Raw genomic sequence first — 23644 nt, 5'->3', positions numbered from 1 at the left:
GACTCCGTGGCGCAACGGTAGCGCGTCTGACTCCAGATCAGAAGGTTGCGTGTTCAAATCACGCCGGGGTCACAATGGAATTTTCGTTACCGGTTGAGACGCGGCAGCGTGCGGACGTTCTGAGCGCTCAGTGTCACTAGCTTCGCTTACATTGAGTTTGTGCTTTCTGTTTCACGTGATTGTTCAAAATGGTTCAAATGGCTCTTAGCACTATAGGACGTAACTACTGACGTCATCAGTCCCCTAGAACTTACAACTACTTAAACCTAACCAACCTAAGGACATCACACACATCCATGCCCGAGGCAGGATTCGAACCTGCGACCGTAGCGATCGCGCGGTTCCAGACTGTAGCGTTTAGAACCGCTCGGTCACTCCGGCCGGCCACGTGATTGTGCGTGGCTGTGTGCTCATGTATTTTTTTAAGTGTTTGCTGTATTCAGTTAGCCCTTTTGGGTTAATTTGCAAGATGGCTCCGACGATTCCGAGGAAAAAAATACCCTGCAGTTCGAATTTGACAAGGCTACGAGATCAGTTCAGCCAAGTCACTGGAAGTTCATGAGTGGATCGTCGACACAGTAGGAATAACAACAGATCAAGTTCACACTGCCTACTACGACCTGGATTTATACTGCTTTTTCGTGAAACTCTTAATCTCCTTTTACTGGAACGACTTCTGCAGAAACATGGAGGTGGCGTCGAGTTCCGGCATCGCGACGGCACTGTGAGTACTGTCGAAGTTCCTAACGCTGACGTCGAGATCCCTAACGTGCGTTTTTACAACTGTTTCTTAAAAGATGTGCTCACGAAATATGTTGAAGTTCGTAACATTAGACTATGAAAGTAGTCCAGGCAACGTAAGTTGCAATGTTTTTCTGGCATCAGATCGGTGGAGATGCAAATTAAAGTCAATACCACATCGTATTTATTTGTTTGTGGGTGTACGGTGCTGGTTAAATATTCTGTGAAGCTTCTACGTGTTTCATTTGCAACGAAAGTTGTCACATACGGGAGAATTGCCCTAAAAGAACGACGGTAGTAAAACCTACTTTACAACAACGTAAGAGGCGCACTTTAGACGATTTAGTGTCAGGCACCCAATTAACAATTAATGAGCAGTCACTTTTCACCGAAAATGTGACCGTACATAAAAAACCTTTTGAAGTAGAGTTTCCTGCTATTCCTCTTACTAAAGGCATGGATCAGAACCCACTCATCCGTTCAGTCACTGCAGTAGGATCCAATGGACGTCAAACTTGCGATAGTAGTAGTTCCGATGAAGGTGTCTCTGTAACCGAACCACCAGCCAAGCTTGATGTAAAATAAACGGCAGGAGATACTGAGCAAGCGCAAAACGCTGTACAAGAACTAAGTGTAGATGTTCATATTTCTTCGCCCGATGACGTCAGTGCTAGGACCAAGGTTGAATCTTGTTTACCACTCACGTCAGTAGAGTCGGTTCTCCAACAAGCCTGATTGTGAACCTGAGCACGTTGTCCACAGTGACGTAGACGTGTTGCGCACTGCTCAACCACTCGTATCACAGCAACGCAACACTAACAACAAACAAGCCGACGAGTGTGTCAACACAGACCAAGATGTCGGCGTTTTCTGTAAACAACCTGAACACGAGAGTGCTTCCAAACAATCCCACCGTGTGATTACACAGGAACTTAGCGCGTCTCAGGCAGAAATATCCGGCGAGACGCAAGTGCCAGTTGTTGTAGCAGGGAAAACTGAACAGGACACCTGTGTAGATTCTCCGATGCCACTTTCTGCAGAAAAAGTCGCAATCAGCGGGAGGAACAAAAAGAAATTTCAACCGAACTTTAATGTGCCACGCAGCAAACACAAAATTCAAGCCCTCTCGGATACAAACGATGGTGATGGCCACTCTTCACTCTTACATGATACAAGCGTAGAAGTTCCTGAGTGTTCATATTAACAGAATCACGACCGATTTGAAACTTGCAATATTCAGGCAGTTTGTTATTGAGTCTGCAGCCGATATACGTCTATTACAGTAAATCGTTTTAGATCTGGTCATTGTAGGCTTCCACTGCATTGCCAATGTCGCTTTCGAACTTAGCACCGATACAGCAGCTTTCGTGCGTGAAGGCATCCATCCCCGTCTCGGACGTAGAAAAACTGTAGTCGGGGCGTGGCATATGCTGCAAAATTTACGGTGTCACGCTCGTGGATCTATAGGCGCCCTCAGGGAGTGAGCACAAGTTAGCAACGACCGACTTATTTATAGCCGAATTTATCTACCTGCTTCGGAAGAATCCGATTGCCCTTGTAATAGGAGGAGATTTTAACCGTGTTGTGCATCAGAAAGATCAGAAGCCGCATTTTGACTACTGTAAGGAGCTCCATGAACTCGTTTTAAGAATCAATCTAAAGGATACGTGGGAACGACTTCACCCTACACTTGTGAAACTTACATACTTCACTTCTACCTCCAGTAGCCGCTTCGACGGAATGTGTGTTTTCTTAGCTCAGTGAACGTGTTGTTGATTCAGAGGTCATTCCCGTTCCATGTAGCGAACACTGCGCCTACGCCACTGCTATACAACTGGACCGACAACGCACTAAACGATTCAGAAGTCACTGGATGCTAAACATTTCCCACCTTCAGGAAGCAGATCTCGAGGAACTTGTAAAAAAAAAAAACAATGGTTTAAATGGTTCTGAGCACTGTGGGACTTATCATCTGAGGTCATCAGTTCCCTACAACTTAGAACTACTTGAACCTAACTAAGCTAAGGACTTCACACACATCGATGCCAAAGGCAGGATTCGAAACTGCGACCGTAGCGGTCGCGCGGTTCCAGACTGAGGCGCCTAGAAACACTCGGCGACTCCGGCCGGCCACCGAGTACATGTTGTATGTTTTTTTTTTTTTTTTTTTGTGGTTTTAGGGCGCAAAACTTCTATGGTCATTAGCGCCCAGCCCGTGACTTAAGACAGTAAAAAACCGAAATTTAAAACCAGCAGCAATGGGAACAAAGTCAGAAAATTGGAGAAACTAAAAATAGAAGACTGCTTAAAAATCCACTACAGAAAGGGGGTGATTGTCCCCAAAAAAAGCTTCAAATGACTGACGTCATTGCACTGTCACTAATAAACTGTAGAACGCGGTCGGCGGAGCGCGTGTCATCTGCTAAAATCGACGATAGATCAGGCGATAGCTGTAGACGGGAGCGTAACGGATTAAAATAGGGGCATTCAATTAAAAGGTGTCTTACCGTCCACAGCTGAGAGCAGTGGGGACAGAGTGGGGGAGGATCGCCGCTTAAAAGATGTCGATGGCTAAAACGACAATGCCCTATCCGGAGTCTAGCTAAAATTACCTCCTCCCGACGACGCGTTCGGGAGGAAGAGGTCCAAGCGCAAGGAAGGGCTTTCACTTCCCGCAATTTATTACAGGGAAGTGCCGACCAATGGGCATGCCATAATTGAGCAACATGGCGACATAAATCGTTCCGAAGATCGGTGAAGGGAAGCGACTGAATAGCTGGCCGAGGAAGAGAGACTGCGGCCTTGGCCGCTATATCGGCCGCCTCATTCCCACAGATACCAGCGTGTCCCGGGAGCCAGAGGAACGCCACCGAGACGCCCCTCAGGTGAAGCAAGCGCAGACAGTCCTGAATCCGGTGGACCAGAGGGTGCACAGGGTAAAGAGCTTGGAGACTGAGGAGAGAGCTGAGAGAATCTGAGCAGATAACGTACTGTATCCGCTGATGGCGGCGGATGTAGTGGACAGCCTGGAGAACAGCGTAAAGCTCCGCAGTATAAACCGAACACTGGTCGGGAAGCCGAAAGCGATTTGGGGGTCGCCAACAATATAGGCACTCCCTACACCTAACGATGTTTTCGAGCCGTCGGTGTAAATAAATATGGCGTCCGTCATTTCTGCACATAGAGCAGCAAATGCCCGACGATAAACAAGTTTAGGGGTACCATCCTTGGGAAATTGACAAAGGTCACGGAGCAGGCAGATCCGGGGACGTAGCCAAGGCGGAGCTGTACCCCAAGTTGTCAAGAAGGTTTTAGGAAAGAGAATGGAGCAGTTGACGGAAGCGGACTCCCGGGGGTAGTAGGGAGGAGGGGCGGCCTGCATACCCTACATCAAAGGAGGCGTCGAAAAAAAGGTCGTGGGCTGGATTAGCAGGCATGGAAGACAGACGGCTAGCATAACGACTCAGGAGGACTGCTCGCCTATTGGACAGCGGAGGTTCAGCAGTCTCAGCATAAAGGCTTTCCACAGGGCTAGTGTAGAAAGCTCCAGACACTAAACGTAATCCACGGTGGTGGATAGAGTCGAGACGCCGAAGAATAGACGGCCGAGCAGAGGAGTAGACTATGCTTCCATAATCCAATTTCGAGCGCACTAAGGCGCGATAGAGGCGGAGAAGGACCACTCGGTCCGCTCCCCAGGAGGTACCATTCAGGACACGGAGGGTGTTAAGTGATCGCAGACAGCGAGCCGAAAGATAGGAAACGTGGGAGGACCAGCATAGTTTTCTGTCAAACATAAGACCCAAGAATTTAGCGACGTCTGAAAACGGAAGGGTGACAGGACCTAGAAGTAAGGAGGGCGGAAGAAACTCCTTACGTCGCCAAAAATTGACACAAACGGTCTTACTGGGTGAAAAACGGAAGCCAGTTTCGATGCTCCACGAGTGGAGGCGATCGAGACATCCTTGAAGACGTCGTTCAAGAAGGCTGGTCCGTTGAGAGCTGTAGTAGATCGCAAAATCGTCCACAAAGAGGGAGCCCGAGACATCAGGAGGGAGACAATCCATAATTGGATTGATGGCGATGGCAAACAGTACAACACTCAGCACGGATCCCTGGGGTACCCCGTTTTCTTGGGAGAAAGTACGGGAGAGAGTAGTGTTCACCCGCACCCGAAAAGTGCGCTCTGCCATAAATTCGCGAAGAAAAAGGGGCAGCCGGCCTCGAAAGCCCCAAGAGAACAGTGTGCGGAGGATGCCTGTCTCTCCAGATCAAAAAATTTTGCTACCGTTTGGCGTTGCCGGAGAAAATTGTTCATGATATAAGTGGAGAGCGCGACAAGATGGTCAACTGCAGAACGATGCTTCCGAAATCCGCATTGGGCTGGTGTTAAAAGGCTGCGGGATTCCAGCCACCAAGCTAAACGGTAATTCACCATACGCTCCAAAACCTTACAGACACTACTCGTGAGAGAAATGGGGCGATAGCTAGAGGGGAGATGTTTGTCCTTTCCAGGTTTCGGAACGGGAACGACAATAGCTTCCCGCCACCGTCTGGGAAAGGTGCTGCCGGTCCAAATTCGATTATAAAGGCGAAGGAGGTAACGCAGACTATGGGTGGATAAATGCAGCAACATTTGGACATGGATACCATCCGGTCCTGGGGCGGAGGAGCGAGAAGATGAGAGGGCATGTTGGAGTTCCCGCATGGAGAAAACAGTATTGTAGCTTTCGTGATTTTGGGAGGAGAAAGCAAGAGGTCGCACTTCCGCTGCACGTTTCTTCGGGAGAAACGCTGGCGGGTAATTTGAAGAGCTCGAAATCTCAGCAAAGTGCTGACCCAACGAGTTAGAAATTGCGACGGGGTCCACTAAGGTATCATGCGCGACAGTGAGCCCAGAAACCGGGGAGAAACTAGGCGCGCCTGAGAACCGTCGAAGCCGACTCCAAACTTCCGAGGAGGGAGTGAAGGTGTTAAATGAGCTAATAAAGAATTTCCAGCTTGCCTTCTTGCTATCGCGGATGACGCGACGGCATCGCGCACGGAGCTGCTTATAGCGGATACAGTTGGCCAAAGTAGGATGGTGACGGAAAATGCGAAGAGCACGTCGCCGCTCACGTATTGCGTCACGGCATGCCTCGTTCCACCACGGAACTGGGGGGCGCCGGGGCAATTCGGAGGTGCGTGGTATTGAACGTTCCGCAGCTGTAAGGATAACGTCGGTAATGTGTGTGACCTCATCGTCGACGCTGGGAAAGCGACGGTCATCGAATGTCGCGAGAGACGAAAAAAGTGTCCAATCGGCTTGGGCAAACTTCCAGCGTCGCGGGCGCATATATGGCAGTTGAGGCTGCAGTCTGAGGACACATGGAAAGTGGTCACTCGAGTGTGTATCGTCAAGGGCGAACCATTCGAAGCGCCGAGCTAGCGGAACAGTACCGACCGCAAGGTCCAAATGAGATAAGGTTGTCGTGGAGGCAGACAAAAATGTGGGGACCCCAGTGTTGAGGCAAACTAGATCCGCTTGGTGGAAGACGTCTAGCAATACGGAGCCACGTGGACAAGGGTGTGGAGATCCCCAAAGCGGGTGGTGGGCATTGAAGTCCCCAACCAGCAAATAGGGGGGTGGCAGCTGACCAAGAAGATGAAGGAGATCAGCTCGTGCCATTGGTGTGGACGATGGAATGTATACAGTACAAAGAGAGAACGTGTATCCGGAAAGTGAAAGACTGACGGCGACAGCTTGGAAGGAAGTGTTTAAGGGGATTGGGTGATAATGGAGAGTATCACGGAGAAGAATCATGAGTCCTCCATGGGCCGGAGAGCCTTCAACAGAGGGGAGATCATATCGGACAGACTGAAAATGAGGGAGAACAAAGCGGTCATGGGGACGCAGCTTCGTTTCCTGAAGACAGAAGATGACCGGCGAGTAGGAGCGTAAGAGGACCGACAATTCATCCCGATTGGCTCGAATGCCGCGGATATTCCAGTGGATAATGGACATGGGGTGAAAAGAGAATGGAGGAATGTGACCAAAGTTGCTGTCAACTCAAAGACTGCTCGGAGCTAGCAACCGACAGCATGGAATGGCATTCAGCCGAAGGCAGAAGATCCTGATCCATAAGTTGGTCAGGAGCAGTCCCTGCCACCAGCGATCGGCCGGTTGACTGGCCACCAGCAGTGCGCCTCGGCGACACAGAAGATGGCCGAGGGCGATTTCCGCCAGGTGGTGCTGTAGAGGGGGCACGCCTTGGCGGAGAAGGAGAGGAACTGGGTTTCTTTGTAGCCTTCCTGGAAGAATGTTGTTTAGAGGAAGGAGGAACCGATGGTTGTGAAGCTGCGGTCCGTAAAAACTCTTCACGAGTATGCTCTTTTTTCGAAGACTTGGCGTCCGACTTTTGGGCTCGAGATGTAGCAGAACCCGACGAAGGGTGAGCCATAGAGTGGGCAGGCGAAAGTGGTGAGGTTGAACGAGCGATCTTTGCGCTGGCCGATCTGACGACCGTGGTACTAAAGGTGAGGTCGCAAGTCTGCGTGGCCGCCTCCTTTGTTGGCCGAGGAGAAGCAAGGACAGTGCTGTATTTTCCTGTCTGAGGCACGGTGGGCTTGCGACTGGCGAATAATTTTCGAGCAGCAAAGGTCGACACCTTTTCCTTCACCCTTATTTCCTGGATGAGCTTCTCATCCTTAAAAACGGGGCAATCGCGAGAGGAAGCAGCGTGGTCACCCATACAGTTGATGCAGCGAGGGGATGGAGGTGGACAAGCACCCTCATGGGCATCCGTGCCACACGTAACACATTTGGCTGGATTGGAACAGGACTGGCTGGTGTGATTGAACCGCTGACATCGATAGCAACGCGTAGGGTTTGGGACGTAAGGGCGAACGGAAATTATCTCATAGCCTGCTTTGATTTTCGATGGGAGTTGAACTGCGTCAAATGTCAAGAAGACAGTACGGGTTGGAATGATGTTCGTGTCAACCCGTTTCATTACTCTATGAACTGCCGTTACGCCCTGGTCAGACAGATAGTGCTGAATTTCTTCGTCAGACAATCCATCGAGGGAGCGTGTATAAACGACTCCACGCGAGGAATTCAAGGTACGGTGCGGTTCCACCCGGACAGGGAAGGTGTGGAGCAGAGAAGTACGCAGCAATTTTTGTGACTGGAGGGCACTGTGTGTTTCTAACAACAGGGTGCCATTCCGTAATCTGGAACAAGACTTTACAGGACCTGCTATTGCGTCGACTCCTTTCTGAATAATGAAAGGGTTGACCGTGGAGAAGTCGTGACCTTCATCAGACCGAGAAACAACAACGAACTGTGGCAACGATGGAAGAATCGTCTGTGGCTGAGACTCAGTATGCTTACGTTTGTGACTAGACTTAGTGGAAGGTGAGGAAACCATTGCGGAAGAATCCCCCATGATTACCGGCGTCTCCGATGGCGCGCTCCTCCCTTGTGGGGGCCCTCTCTGAGGGCACTCCCGCCTTAGGTGATTGTTCACACCTCAGGTCACACCTCCCGACAAACGGACGGAGGGACCAATCGGCATGTTCGGAAGGTATCAGCTCGGGTAATCACCCCTCCCTGGGCCTGGCCGTTACCAGGGGGTACGTACGTGTCCTACCTGTCTACCCGGGGCAGGGAATTACGCGTTACCCCGTCACCGGCTACGCACGAAGGGCGTGGGTCGGCCTTCAGACACGCACAGGGAGGAAGAAAAAGAAAGGGAAGGGAAGGAAGAGAAGTCTCAAACGCCGCAGCGGAGAGAAGAGAAAGAGAAGAGGTAAGGAAAAGAGAAGGACAAAGGAAGGAAAAAGACAGAAGGACAAAGGAAGGAAGAAGACATAAAAGCAAGGAAGGCAAGAAATGCAGTACATTTACGAGCGTCCGTCTCCGGACGTAGGCACAAACCATACTCCCAGATGGGGAGAAAGAGAAGGAAAGAGCCAGAGGTGAGGGGAGGAGGGGCGAAGATAGGGATGGGGAAGGATGCGGAATGGGAAGGTATGCAGCCCGGAAAGGAAGGAAGGCCACATTAGCTCGGGGTCCCGTGCTCGCTACGCACGTATCCACAAAAGAGTTGTGGACCCCCTGGGGGGCATGTTGTATGTGTACAAAACGTCTATTATATACTACGTATATACTATTATTTGGAGAAGCTGCCGCCAAACCTGTTTACTTTTACATTCCGCTTAGTTGTGGTTGAGTACACGTTTTCTTATGGCTACATCTAATGCAGAGCTCTTACAAGAAAGAATAGTTTCCTGCGACATGTTACTGCAAGCCAGGTGAAATATTTTGAGGTAGCTACGTTTAAAATGATTGTATTTTTGGACGTATTATTCGTCAAATATTTGCTTCGTCAACTGTGAGTGCGCCTGCACACGTTATAGCATAACAACTGTAGCTGCGTTAGTTTATACTACAGACTTGGTTGGGTTAAGTGTAACTTTTGATCCTTCAACAACGAGTGATCGTGGCCTTGCGGCCCGGGTCTGTACTAGCCGCGGCTCGCGAGCTACGGGCCAGCCAGGCTGGCCGAGGCGAGACGGAAGTGAGCGGGCTGGCGGTGGATTTTTTTTTTTTTTTGGGGAGCGGGGGGGCGTTTAGGGCGCACAACTACAGTGGTCATTAGCGCCCAGATAAAATTATGAATGCACTGCGAGGCCAAATGTTAAAACAGCAACTAAAAAGGATAACACTATAAAAGGCACATTAACAGGCAAGGGATTAAAAGAAAACAGCATAATCAAATGTCCTTAGACAGCTTGGTCAAGTGGATGAAACGAAGAACGCGAGCAGCTGCTCCTGGGTCATCCGCTAAAATTTCATCCAGAGTACATGGCAGGCCAAGCAAATGCGCTGTGTATTAAAATTCGGACAGGACGTTAAAATGTGGCGTACTGTCAGCAATTGCCCACATGGGCAGAACGGCCGTCAGCAGATGGCAGTGGCTGAACCGGCAGTGTCGAATCCGTAACCGGTGTAACGGCTCCATGTAAGCCGCTACATGGCTCGACCCCACAACTGAAGACACCTGAGTGCCCTTCCGACACTCAGGGAAGAGCCTGATGATAATTAGTAAGATAGGGTTACTTAAATATAGACGATCATTTTAATATTAGATATGGTAATTGTCTGCAAAGTGAATGCGAACGTATGATGACGTATGCGTGAGATGTCGGCTGTGGGTGTGCTATAGGCATAGTGGAAGTGTAGCCAACCTCGAATCTAGTAGAGCGCGACTGCACTGGACCAGAGAGGCGTAAGCTCCACGTGCGTCATTAGCGCTCCTTAGGTTGGCAAATAACCGTTTGCGGTATCTCTGAGTCCTTGCGGCCACGATGTGTGGACCAGGACGAGGGAGACCGTATCGGGGTTGTTGCTGGGAAGACCTGGGTGAGTAAGCACGCTCTGCTCTGTCGCTCCGATAGTTAGCGAAGATTTAGAATTCCATGTTCACTTTGAACTTGGAAGCAGCTTCCCTGCTGAGGAAAGCCACTATGGTATTTCCTAGAATCATCTCGGTTAGGAGAGATAGGGAGATGATTTCTTTTGCCAAGTAATTCCACGGGAATTTGTGTTCACTGCACTTGGGAGTGAACAGGCGCTCGTTGCCGAGTAATACTCAGTATACACATTTAAATAAAATACGCTTTGCATATATACTTCACACTCACACTGAAATGCAAATTGAGCAATTCTGACTACTGATTGTGGAGAGATTGGTAACACGTGGTCCGCAGACCCCGTGCATTTCTTGGTGAGAAGCTTCAGCTCGACGTAATCACATTACATGATCGAGCTGGATCTTCTACGTAAATTCACGCGTGTGATTTAATTGTTCCTTCATAATATCCAGGAAAACTCGCTGAGTTAGTTAAATGTGAAGACGGGACTTGCCCGAATTAAAGTTACAGTTGGAACCATGTGCTCTCTCCCAATGTTGTGCCACTTGGTGTATGGGAACCTTCCTCTTTTATCTGTTAGATAAAATGAATAGAGTGAATGTTAGTCACATGTTAGCCGGATGTTTAACTAAGTTTACTTACATATGATACTATTTCTATCACGCCAGCATTCTGTGATAAGTGAGAGGGAATATTTGAGATGGTAACGTTTATTGAATAAATGTGATTGTGTTGTTATATAAATATGTTACAGTGACTTCTCCCAGCCTCACTATATTCCCTTATCATTTCACAGAATATTTGGTATGCGTATTTCAGTTAATCACCTGTCTATGTCCCACTCATGGGCATATTTCATATAATAAACTCTGTAAGGTGGTATTAAAAGTTCATTGTAATAGTATTCTAATTCTAACTTTATCAAAACCAGCGAATAAAACCTTAGTTTCAGTATTGATGCTTGTTGCTGCAAATGGCCACCGGCGTATTCTATAGTACAGGTCCCATTTATAAAATTGAGGATGCCTGCCGAGGGTGCGGAAAGCAAATATCATGCACCGGGCGAAAACGACCTCCTCCCGCCGCGAAGAGCGCGAAGAAGTCGTCCAAGCCGTAGGGAGAGGTTTCAAGGCCCGAAGCTTGTTTTTAGTAAGTGTAGACCAATCAGCATGCCACAGCGATAAAATGCTGTGACAAATGACCCTGCTAAAATCAGATGAAGGCACGCAACAAGAAGCTGTCCGAGGCTGGAGGACCGCAGCGTTGGCCGTGGCATCTGCAGCTTCATTCCTAGGGATACCGACATGGCCAGAAATGCACATAAAGGCACCCGGAGAAAAAGGGTGAACCGGATACGGATCAATGAGGCACTGGATGGCGCTCAGCGAATCAGAGCAGATGACATAAGCAGGAAGTCGGTGGCAGCGGATGTAAATAACAGCCTGATAGAGGGCAAATAGCTCAGCTGTGAAGACCAAAGAAGGGCCATGGAGATGGTATTTGAATCTGTATTCTAGCCACTGCAGTCTGGAACCGTGCGACCGTTACGGTTGCAGGTTCGAATCCTGCTTCGGGCATGGATGTGTGTGATGTCCTTAGGTTAGTTAGGTTTAAGTAGTTCTAAGTTCTAGGGGACTGATGACCTTAGAAGTTAAGTCCCATAGTGCTCAGAGCCATTTGAATCGCTGTGCCCCGAAAATAAAAGAACACCAGACACTGTCATCGGTCTTAAAGCCATCTGTATAAATGAAGATCGTATTAATGAACTTCAAACGAAGTTTGTCAAACCGCGAGCGGTATACCGAAGCTGGGGTAACCTTCTTTGGGAGCGAGCTGAGGTCAAGGTGAACGCGGACCTGAGCCTGGAGCCAAGGTGGCGTTTGGCTCTCGCCCACTCTCAAGGTTGCAGGGAGTGGAAAATCAAGTTGCTGAAGGAGGCGACGAAAGCGAACTCCAGGGGGTAGTGGGGCAGATACATACAACCCGTATTGACGGTTGAGAGAGTCGTCAAAAAAGGAACGATAAGATGGGTGGTCGGACATTGATAATGGCCGACAGGCATACCGACAAAGCAGTATATCGCGCCGGATGGTTAGTTGCAATTCGCCGGCTTCAGCATGACGACTCTCCACGGGACTAGTATAGAACGCTCCGATCGCAAGACGTAACCCCCCCCCCCCACCCAATGTTGTATAGAGTTGAGGCGGCGTAAGATGGAGGGCCGTGCAGATGAGTATACAAAGCTCCCATAATCCATCTTTGAGCGGACCATCGACCGATATAGGCGAAGTAGGACGGTTCGATCCGCTCACAACGACGTACTGCTGAGGAGACGGAGGACATTTAGGGAACGGGTACAACAGGCAGCCAAATATGACATGTGGAGACCAGCTAAGTTTCCTGTCAAATGTAAGACCTAGAAATGGTTGTCTCTACGAATGGGAGAGTTTTTTTTTGTGGTTTTAGGGCGCACAACTTCAATGGTCATTAGCGCCCTGACTACGTTAAGAATGCACCGCGAGGCACAAGTTTAAAACAACAACTAAAAGGGAGAACACGATAAAAGACAGACTGACAGGCATAGGATTAAAAAACAGCATCATCAAATGTCCTTAGAGGGGTTTGTCAAATTGATAAAACGAAGAACACGTGCAGCTGCTCGTGGGTCATCCGCTAAAATGGCATCTAAAGTACATGGCAGGTTAAGATCTAGACGCAGTGTGTTAAAATCCGGACAGGACATTAAAATGTGGCGGACCGTCAGCAATTGCCCACATGGGCAGAACGGCGCCGGCGCAGCCGTCAGCAGATGGCGATGGCTGAACCAGCAGTGTCCAATTCTTAACCGGGCCAAAATTACCTCCTCCCGCCGAGAAGGGCGTGAGGAGGACGTCCAAGCCACGGTAAGAAGTTTCAAGGCCCGAAGCTTGTTGTCTGTAAGTGCAGCCCAATCGGCATGCCACAGCGATAAAATGCGCCGACAAATAACCCTGCTACAATCTGATGAAGGAACAGAACAAGAAACTGTCCGAGGCTGGAGGACCGCAGCCTTGGCCGCGGCATCTGCAGCTTCGTTCCCAGGGATACTGACATGGCCAGGGACCCACATAAAGCTAACCGGAGAACCGACGTCCACCAGCTGCCGAAGAGAGCGTTGGATCCGGTGCACGAAAGGGTGAACCGGATACGGATCACTGAGGCTCTGGATGGCGCTCAGGGAGTCGGAGCAGATGACATAAGCAGAATGTCGGTGGCGGCAGATGTAAAGAACAGCCTGGTAGAGGGCAAAGAGCTCAGCTGTGAAGACCGAACAATGGCCATGGAGCCGGTATTTGAAACTTTGTGCCCCGACAATAAAAGAACACCCGACCCCGTCATTGGTCTTAGAGCCATCTGTATAAATGAAGGTCATGTTGATGAACTTCGAACGAAGTTCCAAACAACGGGAGTGGTAGACCGAACCGGGGGTAACCTCTTTTGGGAGCGAGCTGAGGTCAAGGTGAACGCGGACCTGAGCCTGGAGCCAAGGTGGCGTGTGGCTCTCGCCCACTCGAAAGGTTGCAGGGAGGGAAAAATTAAGGTGTTGAAGGAGGCGACGAAAGCGAACTCCAGGGGGTAGCAGGGCAGAGACACACAACCCGTATTGACGGTCGAGAGAGTCAAAAAAGGAACGATAAGACGGGTGGTCGGGCATTGACAGTAGCCGACAGGCATACCGACAAAGCAGTATATCGCGCCGGTAGGTGAGTGGCAATTCGCCAGAGTCAGCATGAAGACTCTCTACGGGACTAGTATAAAATGCTCCGATCGCAAGTCGTAAACCCCGATGTTGTATGGAGTTGAGGCGGCGTAAGATGGATGGCCGTGCAGAGGAGTAGACGAAGCTCCCATAAGCCAGCTTGGAGCGGACGATCGACCGATATAGACGAAGTAGGACGGTTCGATCCGCTCCCCACGACATACCACTGAGAACACGGAGGACATTTAAAGAACGGGTACAACGGGCAGCCAAATATGACATGTGGAGACCAGCTAAGTTTCCTGTCAAATGTAAGGCCTAAAAATTTGGTTGTCTCCACGATTGGGAGAGCAACGGGACCGAGTCTTAAGGACGGTGGGAGAAACTCTTTGTAGCGCCAGAAGTTAATACAGACCGTCTTCTCGGCAGAAAAACGGAAGCCATTGGCGACACTCCAGGAGTAAAGACGGTCAAGAGAACGCTGAAGACAGCGCTCCAGGACACGTGTACACTGCGCGCTGCAATAGATGGTAAAATCGTCCACGAAAAGGGAGCCTGATACATCAGCTGGGAGGCAATCCATTATTGGATTGATCGCGATGGCGAAGAGAGCGACGCTCAAAACTGAGCCCTGTGGCACCCCATTCTCCTAGCGAAACGTGTCTGACAGGACAGAACCCACACGTACCCTGAACTGTCGATCCATTGAAAAGGAACGAATAAAAAGAGGGAGGCGACCGCGATGGCCCCATGTATGCATGGTGCCGAGAATGCCCGCCCTCCAACAGGTGTCGTAAGCCTTCTCCAAATCAAAGAACACAGCCACTGTCTGGCGCTTCCGCAACAAGCTATTCATAATGAAGGTCGACAAAGTAACCAGATGGTCAACAGCAGAGCGGCATCTACGAAATCCACATTGTACAGTACATTGGTAAGTAGGTGTCGAGATTTGAGCAGCCAAACCAAACGAGAGTTAACCATTCGTTCCATCACCTTACAGACATAGCTGGTAAGGGAAATGGGTCGATAAATTGAAGGCAAGTGCGTGTCCTTCCCCGGCTTAGGAATCGGGACAACAATAGATTCGCGGCAGCATGTGGGAACATAACCCTCAATCCAGATGCGATTATAAGCACGAAGAAGAAACCTTTACCCGCAGGAGGAAGGTTCTTTAGCATCTGAAAACGAATGGAATCAGGCCCTGGAGTGGAGGACCGTTACCGGGCAAGTGCACTTTCGAGTTCCCGCATGGTGAATGAGGCATTATAACTTTCATGATTGGTGGAGCGAAAGTTAGGTGGCCTTGCCGCCTCTGCCTGTTGTCGGGGAAGAAGGCAGGGTGGTAATGAGCGGAGCTCGAAACCTCTGCGAAAAATCGGGCGAAGGCGTTGGAGACATCCTCAGGGGCCACAAGGATGTCATTCGCGACCGTCAAGACAGAAACTGGTGAGTCGACCTTAGTGCCAGATAGCCGGCGCAGGCTACCCCAGACAACAGGAGAAGGAGTAAAACTGTTGAAAGTGCTTGTGAAAGCAGCCCAGCTGTCTTTCTTGCTTTCTTTAATAACACGACGACACTGGGCACGTAATCGTTTATAAATAATACAATTCGCCATCGTAGGGTGGCGTTTAAAGGTGCGTAAAGCACGTCGACGAGCACGTATAGCGTCTCTACATGCTGCGGTCCACCAGGGGACCGGTACGCGACGTGGAGAAGAAGTAGTATGAGGGATGGAATATTCAGCAGCAGTGAGAATGACTTCCGTGACTATCGCAGCTTGCGAGGTATTGATCCTGTTATGTCGCCCTGGAAGAGAAGAGCCCCCAGTCGGCTTTGGAGATGTCCCAACTAGTTGAGCATGTAGATGGGGTATGCTGCAGGAGATGGATAACACAAGGGAAGTGGTCGCTCGAATACGTATCAGAAAGAGCGTACCACTCAACCTGGCGTGCAAGTTGGGTAGTACATAGAGAGGTCTAAATGGGAATAGGTGTTAGTTGTGTCCGAAAGAAAAGCAGGGGCGCCAGTGTTGAGGCAGACAGGATTGAGGTGTTTGGAAAGGTCTGCTAACAGGGAACCTCTCGGGCAGGATGCTAGAGAACCCCAAAGGGGATGGTGGGCATTGAAGTCTCCAGTCAATAAAAATGGTGCAGGTAGCTGATCAATAACTTGCATCCTGTCTGCCCTAGTAACGGCAGACGACGATGGAGTGTAAACAGTACAAATGGAAAATGTGAAAGTGGGGAGAGTAATTCGGACGGCAACTGCCTGCAGATCGATGTGCAATGTGATGGGATCGTAGCAGATATCATCCCGGACCAGCAACGTAACCCCTCCACGAGCCGGAATACCTGCCACAGGGGGGGTAGGTCAAAACGCACAGAGGTGTAGTGTGCCGAGTCAATACGATCGCATAGGTGTAGCTTTGTTTCCTAGAGAGCTACTACGAGCTGACAGTGCAAGCGTAGCAGCAACTAAGTCCTCTCGGTTGGAGCGAATGCCGCGAATATTCTAATGAAGAAGTGCCATCGTGAGAAGAAGAAGAAGAAGAAGAAGAAGAAAAAGCAAAAGCAAGAAGGGGTCACATCGAACGCCGCTGAGGGCCTGGCTTCGAGCGAGCACTGATGCCGCTATCAGTAGGCGGAGAGTCATCGTTCATTTTTTCAGTAGGTTCGTCGACCACAATGTTAAGATGGTTCAGAGGGGCCGCTTCATCCGCCGGTGCACGGCCAGATGTTCGGCTACCAGCGGTGCGGCCAGGCGAAACGGATGATGGCCTGGTGCTGCAACCGCTGGGTGGCGCAGGAGGAGAAACGCGCCATGGCGGAAGAGGAGAAACGCGCCATGGCGGAAGAGGAGAAACGCGCCATGGCGGAAGAGGAGAAACGCGCCATGGCGGAAGAGGAGAAACGCGCCATGGCGGAAGAGGAGAAACGCGCCATGGCGGAAGAGGAGAAACGCGCCATGGCGGAAGAGGAGAAACGCGCCATGGCGGAAGAGGAGAAACGCGCCATGGCGGAAGAGGAGAAACGCGCCATGGCGGAAGAGGAGAAACGCGCCATGGCGGAAGAGGAGAAACGCGCCATGGCGGAAGAGGAGAAACGCGCCATGGCGGAAGAGGAGAAACGCGCCATGGCGGAAGAGGAGAAACGCGCCATGGCGGAAGAGGAGAAACGCGCCATGGCGGAAGAGGAGAAACGCGCCATGGCGGAAGAGGAGAAACGCGCCATGGCGGAAGAGGAGAAACGCGCCATGGCGGAAGAGGAGAAACGCGCCATGGCGGAAGAGGAGAAACGCGCCATGGCGGAAGAGGAGAAACGCGCCATGGCGGAAGAGGAGAAACGCGCCATGGCGGAAGAGGAGAAACGCGCCATGGCGGAAGAGGAGAAACGCGCCATGGCGGAAGAGGAGAAACGCGCCATGGCGGAAGAGGAGAAACGCGCCATGGCGGAAGAGGAGAAACGCGCCATGGCGGAAGAGGAGAAACTCGCCATGGCGGAAGAGGAGAAACGCGCCATGGCGGAAGAGGAGAAACGCGCCATGGCGGAAGAGGAGAAACGCGCCATGGCGGAAGAGGAGAAACGCGCCATGGCGGAAGAGGAGAAACGCGCCATGGCGGAAGAGGAGAAACGCGCCATGGCGGAAGAGGAGAAATTTTCTTCCTCTGAGCCTTCTTGGAAGGTCGTTTAGTCGAAGTACTGGTCGATGGCTGGGAGTTCGGGGTACGTAAGAATTCTTCACGGGACGGTTCCTTCTTGAAGGCCCATGCATCAGACTTCTGGGTCTTAGTCTTGGCAGAAGCTGATGAAGGTGCTTGTATCTTACGGGTGATGGGAGGAAGAGGAGACGTTGACGGGGCGATCTTGGCACTGGCCAAACGGACGACCGTCGCGCTAAAGATCAGATCGCATGTCTGCGTCGATACGTCCCTGGTAGGCCGAGAAAAGTCGAGGACGTTACTGTATTTCCCCGCTGGGAGCAGCGTGGGCTTCCTACTAGCAAAATCCTTGCGAGCAGCCGAGGTAGACACTTTCTCTTTGACCCGAATTTCCTGTATACGGCATTCATCCTTGTAGATAGGACAGTCGCGAGAGGACGCTGCATGGTCACCCTGACAGTTCACTCAATCAGGAGACGGAGGTGGACAGTCACGCTCACGGACGTCCCTGCCACACGTGACGCATTTAGCCGCATTAGAACAAGACTGGCAGGTGTGGTTAAAACCCTGACACTGGTAGCAGCGCGTAGGTGTCGGGACATAGGGGTGAACGGAAATAACCTCATAGCCCGCTCTGATGCGCGACGACAGCTGAACACAATCAAAGGTCAAGAAAAGTGTCCAGGTTGATACAACGTCATTGTCGACCTTTTTCATGACCCTATGGACAGCTGTCACGCCCTGCTCTGTGAGGAAAGACTGAATCTCCTCGTCAGTCGATCCGTCGAGTGATCTAGTAGATACCACACCACGCGACGAATTCAAAGTGCGTTGAGCCTCCACCCGGACAGGAAACGTGTACAGGGGTGTGGCCCGAAGGAGTTGTTGTGCCTGGAAGGCGCTCTCAGTTTCCAACAACAAGGTACGGTTACAAATCTTGGTACAAGACTTGACAGGTCCGGCTATGGCATCTACGCCCTTCTGAATAACGAAAGAGTTGACAGATAAAAAATCCTTTCTGTTCTCAGATCTAGAAATTACAAGGAACTTTGGGGCAGGCGGTAGTATTTTGTTACTGGTGGCTGGTCAAGTTTCCGTTTTTGGTCTTAAGTCGAGAGAGAAGAAGAGAAATCCACTGCAGATGAATCCCCCATGATTGCCAGCATCTCCGATGGCGCGGTCCTTCCTTGTGGGGACCCTTTCAGAGGGCGCTCCCGCCTTAGGTGAATGTTCACACCTCAGGTCACACCTCAGGTCACACCTCCCGAGAAACGGACGGAAGGACCAATCGGCAAGGTCGGAAGGTGTCAGCTCGGGCAAGGCCTTTACCAGGGGGTACGCATGGGCCCTACTTGTGTAACCAGGGCGGGGAATTACGCTTTACCCCGTCACGAACGATTGAGTAGGCCTTCAGGCACGCACAGGAAGGAAAAAAAGGGAGAGAGGGAGAGGAAGGACAGACTGTCTCAAACGCCTAGGCAGATACCACAGGATGTACAAGAAGGCAAGGAGAAGAAGGTAACGAAAAAGTAAGGAAGACAGTGAGAGAGGGAGGAGGCAAACAAAGGAGGCAAACAAAGGAGGCAAACAAAGGAGGCAAACAAAGGAGGCAAACAAAGGAGGCAAACAAAGGAGGCAAACAAAGGAGGCAAACAAAGGAGGCAAACAAAGGAGGCAAACAAAGGAGGCAAACAAAGGAGGCAAACAAAGGAGGCAAACAAAGGAAGGAAGAAACCATGCCCGCAGCTCGTGGTCGTGCGGTAGCGTTCTCGCTTCCCACACCCGGGTTCCCGGGTTCGATTCCCGGCGGGGTCAGGGAATTTCTCTGCCTCGTGATGACTGGGTGTTGTTTCCTTAGGTTAGTTAGGTTTAAGTAGTTTTAAGTTCTAGTGGACTGATGACCATAGATGTTAAGTCCTTTAGTGGTCAGAGCCATTTGAACCATTTTGAAGAAACCGGAAAAAGCGAAAAACAAAAATGACCACAATTGTAAGTCGTTGAACCGTCCGTCTCCTGACGCAGGCGCAAACTACCCCTTTGAGGGGGTGGGGGCGGGGGGGTGGGGGAGGACTTCTTTTAGTCGCCTCTTACGACAGGCAGGAATACCTCGGGCCTATTCTTACCCTGGACCTGCAGAGGGCCTGGCGGTGGCGTTGGCGAGCCAACAGCTCGGGACGAGTCAGCACGGCTGCGGCGCATGCCTCTGCCGCTCCGTTTGACGGAAATATGTTTACCTCCTCTCCTGGCGTCAGTATACGAGCGGCAATTAGAACTACACATCAGGCTGTCTGCCGTAATGGCTGACTGGGAGAGATCTATTGGAGATAGATTCGTCGCTTTCATTGAAGGAGGAGGATGTTGTACCAGAGAAGTTGGCAGACGGTATGGCGTACCACATACCACTGCAACGAGATGGTGGAGGATCTGCCTTGAAAGAGGCACCACCAACTGTGCTCCTGACTCAGGCAGGAAGAGAGTGAGCTCACAGCAGTAAGACAGGGACCTAGTGTCTAGGAGCAGAGAAAATCCCTTTCTGAATGCGAAGCAGTTTCGCCGGGAGACCGACTCCCCTGGCTCCAGTGAAACGATTCGCCGAAGGCTGAGGGACGCTGGACTGCATGCACGACGATCCGCCATGAAACAAGAGCTCGGCGAAGACAACGTTTTATACCGGCTAGCAGTTGCGGAGCTCCATCTAGGGCGTCGTGGGACAACGTCATTTTCATTGGTGAGAAGGTGTTTTCCACCAGTAACGACGGTCTACGAATCTTTTACAGGCCGCAACGGACTCGCCACCGACGGGAATATGTAACCACGACGAGAAGAAGTGCCCGGCTATCTGTTACCTGCTGTGGTTGGATTTCTGCGAGAGGGGCAGGAATTCTTCACAGGATGGAAGGAACTCTAGACAGCGTGCAGTATGCTCACATATTGGAAAATGTGATGCTTCAGTCAGTGTGAATGCTGTGCGCAGAAGGAGACGTCACATTGCAAGAGGACCATTCTCCCATTCACAAGTCTTCATTTGTTCGGCAGCGGCTCTCCACGATTGGCGTCGTCATGGACTGACCGCCAGAGCGGCTGATATGAACCCCATGGAAAACAGGTGCGCTGAGGTCGCCAGAACTGGCCACGAAACCGACAAACTACTGCGGGCGCTCTTTGGGACTGCGTCCTGGAAGCCTGGAAGGAAGTTGTTGCTTCTTCAGGCTGTTACGTTCGACGGCTTATACATTCTATGCCAAGACGCACTATAGAAGTACAAAATAATGAAGGATTCTGGATGAAATATTGGAGTCCGTAAAATGTTTTGTTAAGTCTTCTTTTTCGTCACTTTTCCGCATTGGGAGATAGTGGAAGATATCGTGCCAACAGTAAATATATAATATGCGTTAGTTTTCCTTTGAGTTGCCTTTTTAATTCAAGTGAGTTTCTTCTGAATATACAGTTTGTTAAATATTCTATTTTGATTTCATTTATACCCTGTCCAGATACAAATTAATCAGTGCAGATGGACTATCACAGTAGTTTTTGTTATTTCAAATGCATCTCTCTCTTCCCCTCTATCCATGATTACACCCTCCATCCACCACACAATACGCAAACGATTTCATATTATGTTTATTCGTTGTTAATCACACACACACACAGACACACACACACACACACAGACACACACACACACACACAGACACACACACACACACACACACACACACACACACACACACACACACACTATCGCCGCAAGTGCCCTTCCATTCCATTCCCCCAAAACTTTATAAACAAATCTAGCGGTTTCCATTGACGCTACATTTTCTCTTTTAATTGCTGCTGTCTTCACACTCTATAATTCCTCTCAACACCTATGAAACTGCTTTCGCTTCACGCTTGTATTTTGCGCTTGGGCACTTCTATTCATTCCCAGATCCCGCCCTCCTTCCTGTTAGCCGTCCCTTGACATCTGCATCTACATCTAAATGAATACTCTGCAATTCATAATTATGTGCTTGGCAGGGGGTTCTGTGGTCTGGTGGATTAATCTTGTAGTGATGTGTAAAACGTGTAGGTTCACACTCATGTCAGGCGTAGGTTTTTAACACACGCAAGTAACTCTCCTTCATCCCTGGTAACGCCAAGTGCAGAACGCCAGTAAGCTCCGTAGTTCAATATCCGCAGTAAAGGTAACATCCTTTCGCTGCCTACTTGGGCAAAGCGGCATTCGTCTGAGCTGTGACAGATGGAGAAACCCCGGAAGGCAGAGACTGTCACCAGCAAGCCGTCGTAAACATTAAAACGTATTTCATTTAATGAACCATTGGCCATATAAGTTCACAAGGCTCTTACTTTATTTGAAACAGACATTGCAATCTTGGGGAACACAGTGAAATCGAATTCGAATCCCAGCCCACCACCACAATTTTCAAACTTTTCTTGGCTTTCTCGACAGGCACCTATCTGGTTTCGAATCCTGGTCAGCACATAATATTCATTATTTCATTTCAAGCCCTAGCATGTGCACTTAGAACTATTAGTGAAAAATAGTTGCATTTTCAACGTATCTTGGAGCGTTGTCAGCTGTAACGTGTTTAACTCACAGCCACATGACGAGCTTTTTATCACAACATTACAAGATCAAACGTTTCCTTACATCTTTCAAGTTCAAACATTCCTCTCCATCCTACTGGCGAAAACGGATTTGGGTTTGACGTTGTGTTCGTTGTTATCACCAACGACGATATGTTGTGGATTCAACTTCTAGCCAGCAGAGTATTTTCCATCACATCATTGAAAGTACAAACATGCCGCTCGTAGCTATTATTGGAAAAGAATTTGATAAAGTGTCTTCATGACCACGTGTGCGGGGTTTGAATTCCATTCAGCACAGAACTTTTCGTCGCCTGATGTCTAGCTAAACATGCGCACATCTCGCTACTGGTGAACCAACAATAGCTATTGATAGTCTGTTCCTGGCTAGAAAACGACGGCGCTAGATGCTGGGTTCGAATCCCAGTCAGGCAAAAACAATTCTATGGTCATTTAAGGTTCCAACATCTCGCTATTGGTGAAAACATTTGATATTTAACTTCTGATTTTACGTACTTCGTTAACAATCCGATCAGGTGCTGGGTTTGCATCCTTGTCACAACCTTTACATGATGGCATTCCAATTTTAAACATGAGCATACCTTGTTCCTTGTGAATGACACCATATTAAACGTCGTTGGGGGTTGTTTCCAGGAAGGTAACTTATGACAGGATTCCCAGTTCAGTACAAACATTTTCGTCATTTATATTCAGGATCTGAATTGATAACTGATACTGGTGCAAACGTGTATACTTCACCTATCTTTATGCCTACTGCTCGGGTCTCAGTAAGGCACAAAGCAAGCTTAGCTTAGCTTAGCAATGGCTATAGGTGTTGGGTTTGAATTTAGGTCCAGAACGACGACGTTGGTCATGTCATTTAAAGTTCAAATTTGTGTACACGTAGCTGTTGATGTGTTACGAGAACAATGATATTACTGGTGATTCGCAGTTAATGTTGAGATTTCCGTAGAGTGCTTGTTGCCGTTAATCGTGTATTTTCTGGTTCGTCCAATATCCAGTTCCCAGAGCCACTCCCCGTTCAGCGACGTTCAGCATGTGGATGGAAAACCTTTTCGAGAGCGAAAAACTTTTATCCAATTGCCGTACAGCTTTTTAACTCCATATATTGTCTCTAGTATTTAATTTTGAATAAGGATTACCGTGCAATATATGTAAAATAATCCGTTTTCTAATAACTTTTGGAATGTCACTTCTTGTAATTAAGGTTAGCTTATGAGTGTTACAGGGTGTCTCATCACGAAGAACGTGTTTTCTAATATGTTTTGTCTGACGATATTACTTGACGCTTAGACTGACTGCCAGAAAGACCTTTGGTCTCTAGTAGTCTCTTGCAGTACCCATTGTGTGTAGCCAAACGACTGTACCCCATGGGGCTTTGGCGTTTAGAGGACCTGGAACACAGCTACGTTATGTTGGTTGTATTCAGCAGTGACGCAATTTTTTTGCTGTCAAGTGTACATCAAGCGGACTACCAATTT

At 49.6% G+C, this 23644-nt stretch overlaps 1 protein-coding gene and 1 non-coding gene across 2 annotated transcripts in view; both read left to right on the top strand.

Annotated features, from left to right (window-relative positions):
- Trnaw-cca (transfer RNA tryptophan (anticodon CCA)) lies at nt 1-72 on the top strand. The gene has a single exon. It is a non-coding gene; the product is annotated as a tRNA-Trp (tRNA).
- A 13307-nt stretch (nt 73-13379) lies between these two features.
- LOC126175701 (uncharacterized) overlaps nt 13380-23644 on the top strand; it is a 159004-nt gene continuing 148739 nt past the window's right edge. Inside the window, exon 1 of the mRNA XM_049922636.1 lies at nt 13380-13715. Within this exon, the coding sequence (XP_049778593.1) occupies nt 13403-13715 (313 nt within the window). The 5' untranslated portion in view covers nt 13380-13402. The remainder of the gene's footprint in view (nt 13716-23644) is intronic.

Source organism: Schistocerca cancellata, chromosome 3 (genome assembly GCF_023864275.1).
Source record: "Schistocerca cancellata isolate TAMUIC-IGC-003103 chromosome 3, iqSchCanc2.1, whole genome shotgun sequence".
Classification (NCBI taxonomy): Eukaryota; Metazoa; Arthropoda; class Insecta; order Orthoptera; family Acrididae; genus Schistocerca; species Schistocerca cancellata.
Note: the sequence above shows the minus strand (reverse complement) of the source record. Positions and strands in the feature narration are given on the sequence as shown.